At 42.2% G+C, this 8,363-nt stretch overlaps 1 protein-coding gene across 1 annotated transcript; it reads left to right on the forward strand.

Annotated features, from left to right (window-relative positions):
• The first annotated feature begins 2,353 nt into the window (after positions 1-2,353).
• Positions 2,354-5,646, forward strand: LOC138261818 (uncharacterized). Its single transcript, XM_069211223.1, has one exon. It carries the CDS (start codon positions 2,901-2,903, stop codon positions 4,413-4,415), a length of 1,515 nt encoding a protein of 504 aa, XP_069067324.1. The 5' UTR covers positions 2,354-2,900; the 3' UTR covers positions 4,416-5,646.
• The last annotated feature ends 2,717 nt before the right edge of the window (positions 5,647-8,363 follow it).

Consider the following 8,363-nt stretch of genomic DNA (forward strand, 5'->3'; position numbering starts at 1 on the left):
GAAATGGCCTCAATACAATTTGCCCCCCAGGGGAGCGACCCTTGCCTGATGGGTCGCTCCCCATCTCGAAAAAAAAACAAAAAACACAACAAAAAAATTTGCCCTGAGGGTTCTGCCCCCCCCTGGGGGCAGTTCGGCCTAGTAATAGGCCGATCTGCCCCCATGGGGGGGCAGAAATGGCCTAAAATAAATTGCCCTCCCCCCCAGGGAGCGACCCTTGCCTAAGGGGTCGCTCCCTTTGCGTGAAATTCACGCAAAGAAAAAATTCCCTGGTGTCTAGTGGTTTCTACCCCCCTTGGGGGCAGATTGGCCTAATCGGAGGGCAGAAATGGTCTAAATACAATTTGCCCCCCAGGGGAGCGACCCTTGCCTGATGGGTCGCTCCCCATCTCTAAAAAAAGAAACAACAAAAAAAAAAAACACAAAAAAAAAAATTTGCCCTGGCGCCTAGAGGTTTCTGCCCCCCCTGGGGGCAGATCGGCCTAATAATAGGCCGATCTGCCCCCAGGGGGGGCAGAAATGGCCTAAAATAAATTGCCCTCCCCCCCAGGGAGCGACTCTTGCCTAAGGGGTCGCTCCCTTTGCGTGAAATTCACGCAAAGAAAAAAATCCCTGGTGTCTAGTGGTTTCTACCCCCCTTGGGGGCAGATTGGCCTCATCAAAATAGGCCAATCTGCCCCCAAGGGGGGCAGAAATGGCCAAAATATAATTTTCCCCAAGGGGAGCGACCCTTGCCTAAGGGGTCGCTCCCCACCAAAAAAAAAAGAAATGAAACATAAAAAAAAATAAAAAAAAATAAAAATGGTCCCTGGTGCCTAGAGGTTTCTGCCCCCAGGGGGGGCAGAAAAGGCCTTCTCAAAAAAATGACCCCCCTGGGAGCGACCCTTGCCCAAGGGGTCGCTCCCTTTGTGTGTTTCAATAAAAAAAAAAAAAATCCCTGGTGTCTAGTGGGGTTTCAAAAGCCGGATTGCAAGCAATCCGGCTTTTGAAACCCTCGGAGGGACTTCAAAGGGAAGGAAATACTTTTCCTTCCCTTTGAAGCCCCTCCGGACCTCCCAAGTGATTGAAAAAGAAATGCTTTTGCATTTCTTTTTCAATCGCGCTGGAAGCAGAGCTTCCAGCGCGACTAGGGAGGCCCCTGTGACAAATCAGCGCGCGCTCGCGCGCTGACGTCACAGGGGGGCGTGGGGGGGGTCGGGGGTGGAAGGGGAAGGTCTTCCCCTTCCATCCCAACTTGGGGGGGAAAGGGGGGTGCACGGGGGGCACGCTAGCGCGCCCCCAAGTTCCCCTGTGCCTAGGACGAGATGATGTCGTCCAAGGCACAGGGGAACTGTAGCCTTGGACGAGATAATCTCGTCCAAGGCACAGAAGGGGTTAAGAACTCTGAAGTGGGAAGTTCCAAGGCAGTTGATCTTGGCCTTGGGAGTGTGTTGCCTGCTCCGGTTGGTGGTATTTGGAATAAACTCATCTTTACCTGAACTTATAAGTGTTCTTAATTATAACACATGGTCGATGTCACGCAAAGCCCTCTACTACTGCCCAGCGAGATGGCACTGCCTACGAAATAAAGAGAAAAAATGGTACAGAAACCATACGGAAAATATGGAGCCTTGTATGTTTTCAGTAGTTGGCTGGTGCGCTTGAGGCAGGCTAAACACCGGAAAAGGCATGACAGATGCATGCCTTTCACTAATTAAATCAAGCTAATTTTAAAAGCAAAGCCCACTAACCAACCAAACTGATGGGCTTGACTTGGGTCTGGTTAAAAGCCCACAGAGAGATTACACCAGGGACTGAGCGCTTTACACTCTACCCTAAAAAAGGAAAATAACATTTAAACATACGAGTTAACTGTTATTGTGGGGATATTTTCAGTTACAACTGCAGACCGAAGAAGTTTTCCGTTGCTGAAAACGCCATGACACATAGGCACTCTTATACCATAAATCCTAAAAAAAAAAAAAAGAATAAAGTCGATGTTTACATCTCACATGAAACCGTAGCATCTATTGAGACGTTTTAAATGAATGAATGCGGGAACACTTCGCCACGATTTGAACACAGAATATTATTGAATTGTGAGTGCCTAAAAAAACATATTCAGTGCACAGAACTGTACGAACGTTTCACCATAGGTCCGTTTAGGCGATCAGTTTCAAATATGGGTCATCGGCTGACGTACCATACCAACATGTCGACTTAAGACAGTGCAGTGTGATGTGTAGCGTAATTAAACAGCTACACGAGACGTACCTATAGCGTGGCATATGATTGGCTGGCTGGACCTGCGTGCTGCGTGCTGCGTAACCAATCGTAAAAGTATTCGCTGGCTTTTCCGCACAGTGGATAGGCTGTTAGTTCTAGAAGACATTCGTGGTTGGTTCTTACGTTTGAAGTGTTAAAACTACCGGAATTGTTGGTGAAACGTGTTCGGGTACAGCTCGGCACTGCTTAAACACCGACAGAAAATCCGAGTGAAGTAGAGAGGGAAGCAGACGCCCGAGGAAAAGACTTTGAGTCCCAATAGTGTGAGAAGAGAGCTCGAAACAGAAACTAGGCGAATGTCTTTGGTCCTTCCATCGTGAAAGTAAGAATCAGCGGAATTCACGGGTGATAGGAAGAGACTTCAGAGGCTAGAGTATCGGGCGGTATAAGTAGAGGAACTTTGTACCTGGACGTTACAGTGGTCGAGTTATCAGGACTTGTGTGTGCCAGAATAAGACAAGCAAGGACACGAAAGCAGTTTAGAGTCTGGATTTGTGAGAGACTCGTACTAAGAGCAACTCTATGAGTGGAAGACCGAGACACCTTGAGTCCTGTTTTCGCGGATGAGCGCAAGGTTTGCGGTGTGCCGGTGTCACTAGCATCCGTATAAGAGTCGATTTGTTTCCCATTGTGCAATGGATACACAAAAGAAGTCTTCCACAGCAAAGCATTCTAGCAATCTCACCTGCAAGATTTGCAGCATCAAATGTACCTCCCGTTCGTGCCTCGAGCAGCATTATCGTGGAGTACAGCATAAAAAGAAAATACAACTTTTGCATACGGGTATAGTTGGACAACTACCCAGTAAAACAGTAATGGAGAAAATCTTCAATAACCCAGGCAGAAAAGGAGCGTTTATTGGTCTGCAGTACCTAAAAGCATTTACTAATAAGAAAAATAAGCCATATTACAGTTGTTGTTTATGTGGAGCTGGTTCAACGTTTGCCAATCTAAACGAGCATCTTTGTTGCAAAACTCATAAAATAAACTATATCATCAAATCTCTCCCATTTGTAGGTCGAGAGAAACTTGATCAGCCTCATGCACCGATTGAGAAAATAGCAGAGTCAATTGAGGCAGCGGAAGGGCTTACAAAGTACCACGAGGCCTTCCCAAATCTTCAAAAGCCATCCGCGTGCACCAGTATAGATGGGTCAGTCAAACAAATTGGTATCGAAAGTCTTGAAAATTTTGAGGAAAACGGGACACGTTGTAATCCACACAGCGAGGAGAGTACTTTGAAATGTTTGGAAAGTGGGTTCCAGCCGGCTGGACCTCTACACAAGAAAAAGTGTCGACATGATGAATATAACCAAATTTCATCGAGATGTAAGGCTTCAGATTCCGATTTGGGTGCTCGTTCTTCAGTGCGTTTTTCCACAGATGACCAATTTTGCGAGAAATATCCCTCTTGGCCCGTAGTAAAAGATGCTCAGCCGCCATCCTACATCGACATTTCCTGTACTACGGGAAGCTTTGTCTCCAAAAGCATTGGTATGACCCAAGTTCATAGTTCAGACGTCCCTGGCGGTTCCCCATCCGTCATACCGTCTGTTCACCAGTCTTTCCCTTCCAGTGTACCAGGAGGCTCCTCTTACCAGAATGTGGCTTATGACTCTGATGGTTTCATTCCCCATGGAAACAAACATGTGAGCCCAGATGTAAATTCATATTTTATTGCCAAGCCTGAAGACCAGAGCCGAGAGCAGACACCTGCATATGTGAAGGATGTAAACATTTTGGGAAAAAACTGTCATTCAAATTCTTCCATTATCAGTTCCTCGGGACAGTGTTCTACAGGCAATGTTCCAGGCCAAAGTTCGTCCTCCCTTTTTGTCGGCAGTTCATCTAGTATTGAAGCGTTTTCTCCAAAATCTCCTGTGCCACCAGGGAACACCTCCGATATGCAGGATCTGCCTTTCCGCACAGTGTCAAGCGGGTATACCTCCCCAACCCAGGTTTCTTCCAGTCCCTCAATTGAAATGAATCAGAGCATCCTTTCTCCTAACATATTGAAAATCCTCAAGGGAAATGATGTAGCAGCCGTGAACGCCATTTTGAATCAGCTTGCAGATCACTGTCCACAACTTAAGAAAGTCAATATATCAATGTTGGTGGATGTTTTGTTTGAGGCCGGGGCTTTGAACTAACTTCGGAACAGCTGAAAGCTAGCTGGAGACAATAAGTGAATGCTCAAATATTTTGACCCTCTCTTCTCTTTTCTCCTGCAAGTGCTCATTGCTGCTTTATTTTTTTTGGAGGTGCGCCCAATAGGCCGTAGCTGACGCAGTGCCTATGATTGTTTGCTCCCCCCTTATGTTATCCATCAATGACAAACATGTTTATTTTTATTTTTCAAAAAACAGATTTGCCTTTTATAAATGTAGGTTGTGTTTTAAAAGTTAAAATGTGATAAAAGCAAAGCAATCCCCACTTTTGTCTCCTAGAGATTCTGTAATAGTGAGATACTTTTATGAATGGCATACCTGGCCGCTTTGTGGTTACGTACTCACACGTTGCAAGGTATCTGCATGGCTATATGATGTTAGTTGACTTTTGTATAAAATGCATTTTCATTTGCATGCATAGTGGTGAGTGATTTCTGAAAGCTGGTAGTAAAATGCATAAGCAAACAGTCTACATATTAATTCACCAGATTAGGCATAATAAACTATCTACAATTAAAATTAAGGGCTTGTCTAAAAAAAAAAAACAGCATTATGAATACAAAAAGAAGTGTTATAGACCTGATCTACACGTCATTAATGCACTAATAAAAGGTGGAGATAGATCAGTAAAAGTCATTGATTGTGGATAGTTTATGGCTAATTTGGCACATTAATATGTACACTTTTTTTGCTTACATATTTTATTGTTAGCGTGAGTGGTTGAGAGAAGACTCTCTCTTAAGACGGGGAATCTTCTCTTAAGCCACTTCAGCTCTGCAGAGTTTATATCATTTTTTTTTTTTTTTTTGCCTTTGGTATGTTAGTGTAACATCCTTGAATCTTACTTAAGAGTTGTGTTTTTTTTAATTTATTTTTTTAATTAAAGAGCTGGATTTCGTATGATTTATCACTTAATAAGAGTGAAAACAAGTTACATCAAAGTAAATGATGCATGTGCCTGTAGAGTAAATACAGACGGGTGCAAAATTTTAGAAGCATACGTAACATTTCACCATTTGTGAATCAATATGGTGGCAGTGCCTAGAACACAAACTAGTGCGCTAAATGCTACTATTGCATACAGGTGGGATGTACCTACCTGATATCCAAAATGTAGAAAATGATTTAGAGGAAGTGAAACAATTAATGAGATTTTGTTTTGCACACCGTTGTCACTATTAAAAACAGTAATAAAGCCTTGACCTGCTCACCACACTCGCCCACTAACTCCTGTCCACCCCACAGACACACATCTGTTTTTGTTACTTTTTGTTAAGTGTTTGTCTGAAAATGTAGTTTTGCACTTTGTACATTTTGGATTGCCAATATGCCCGTTGCTCACCTTGAAAGAGCGACGAACAATGCCTCTTGTATTTCCAAATAGGACTCCAGGTGTCTAGCTACTAATGTTAGTCATTAGGCTCTATATGGAGCTAATACAGTCGATGTACTTGGGCCTAGAAAGTGGCCCGCAGTAGGGATGGAGCACATGAAAGAGTTGGAAAGGAAGCCTTGGGAGTGCAAGGATAGCCAATAATGAGCCGTCGGCATAAAATAACATGGTTACAGAGCAGGAAGATGAGGAAGGAGTATTCAGGAAGGATGTGCGGGAACAGTTTAATTGGGATTATGTGGGTGACAGACGCAATTGGTTTCTAGGTTGCTGTTAAAAGCCGGAATGTTTTACCCCAAAAATCCTTATTAGCATCAATAGCCTGTGCTACTCGTGCTAACACAAATAAACTGTTAGTTTGTAATGACATTTTAATAGCACTTGCTACCTCTTTTGCTGAAGAGCTTTCGATGGTTAGCTCGCTGTGCCAGAACCCAGTTATTGGTTAATGCAGTGTTTATGGGTTAGTTTTTGGGATTCGTGTTGTGCTAGCAGTGAAGTAAGTTTTTAAGTAATTAACCTACCACAAAGGGACTGGAGTAAATTAATAGGAAATAGATGTGATCAATCGTGTGGGTCTGTGTGTTCATGCAAATGGTTCTGGGGATGAATGGATGGGAGAGCGGAGAATATGAATTGTTAGGTTGCAGGAATATGGCTTCACAGTAGGAAGTTGTGATCTATGGGATGAGGTGCTGGTAATTTGGAGAAGTACAACTACCGATGTACAAATACAGATGTACAAAAGAGAGCAGACAGGCTTGCTGCTTAAAGTAGGCTGTGCTCGGAGAGTAAGACATGCAGAGGGTCATGTGATAGGAAGAAGAGAAAACAGTTACAAGTTTTATGTTCAAGCAAATCTTTCATGTGTGGTTGTAGGTATATAGAGAAGGTTTTTTGTGATAGCATGCAGTTCGAGAATGTAAATCTATAGAAACATTACTTGGGATTTCATTTTGCATTTTTGTATTTGCATAGCACTTGCTCCATACATGTGGGCGCCTATCCACACAGTGGGTAGCTTCTGGCCTACAGTTAATCTCCAGCCATTTTCCAGAAAGTAAATGTTAGAGGGGTATTTGAGAGCACTCTCATACGCTAAACTTTCCATCGGACCCCTCATGCAGAATGCATACACTTCACTCTTTAAGTGATGTTGATTTACCTTTAAAATTACTCCGTTTACTCCTTCATAGTGTAACCTTGTGCCCGAGTAAAATGATATACAAATTAAAGGTCGCCTTTTATGAATACCTTACATTTGAAATTGAGACATTTGTATTGGTAAGTCCGATTTGCATGGGCTAGTGGCTTTAATTTGATTGACGAGTCCATTGTTACAATACATCTATAAACTGATACGGGCCAAAATGTAATATGAGGTGTCCTGAGCAGAAAGTCCAGTATCGATCTTTTGTTTATTTTTACACAAGTGTTTATTCTCGGCATTATTAGCTGTCTCACGAACGGCAAATAGTGGAATGTTTGTATGTTGCTTTATATCTGACTCGACTTTGAGAATGAAAGTACAGGGTTCTCAACCCATAAGGTTAATTCTTTGTGTAACTCATTGATCAAAGAAACTAAATCCGAATGGTTTACTTTTTTCTATCTTTACATATATGCTTTCTGAAACCTCTCGTAAATACTGTGTGTGTTAAGTGTTTCAGTTAATAGCTGCTGCTGCTTCTGAAAGTAAGTTTTTAACAAATGTATCTTAATATGAAATACTTTTGATGTGTTGAAACTGTAAGTGTCCCTGTTGTTACTAGAAGTGATTACTGGCAGACAGTGTCCGAGTTTGATTCAGAGAAAAACATGTATCCGTTTAATTTCTCAAGTGTCAATTCCACTTCAGGCCAGTCAGTGGATTAATAATACATTTATGGCAAAGGGGATAATGGGCTGATTCGTAAACATGAGGAGACAAAGACAACAAAGAAACAGTACCAGTGTCTTGTATAAATATACAAATAAGTAAGTGTTTCCCTAAATTAGTTAGTCTACGGCAGCTTTTTATGAGTTGTGTCCGCATTGTGTGACTAACTTGCAGTTAAGTAATTCTCAGCTCTTATCATGTGATGCGTTCTCTAGAGCAGTTGTGCATGCACTAATTCTTCCAGTTCTCTTAGTGTTTAAAGCAACAGCGTAGTCGTCTTGTTTACAAAAGTCATTTTGGTTGATTTCTCTGTGAATAGAAGGGGAGGATCTCTTGGTTTTCGGAAATATTTGTAGTGTCCTTAGATTGCGTTTTGTGGGATAAATTAGATTTGGGACCTTGTCTGTTTATTATAAAAAAATCTGCATGGATGCAGATTTTCAACCTTTAGGCGTTCAACAAACTTTATATTAGTACACTTGGAAGGGTTTAGCCGTTGCAAGTTTTCAGTTGTTGTTTTTGAAATCTTTTTTTTTGCCTGTAAAGTCATTACCACCTGCATTATTGTACACGTTCAGTTAAGCACAATGAAATGCTATCACTTTTATGAAATGCAAATTTTTGTTTACTTGGTGACAGGAAATATTTTTCCTTGTTG

This window comes from Pleurodeles waltl, chromosome 10 (assembly GCF_031143425.1).
Source record: "Pleurodeles waltl isolate 20211129_DDA chromosome 10, aPleWal1.hap1.20221129, whole genome shotgun sequence".
Lineage (NCBI taxonomy): Eukaryota > Metazoa > Chordata > Amphibia > Caudata > Salamandridae > Pleurodeles > Pleurodeles waltl.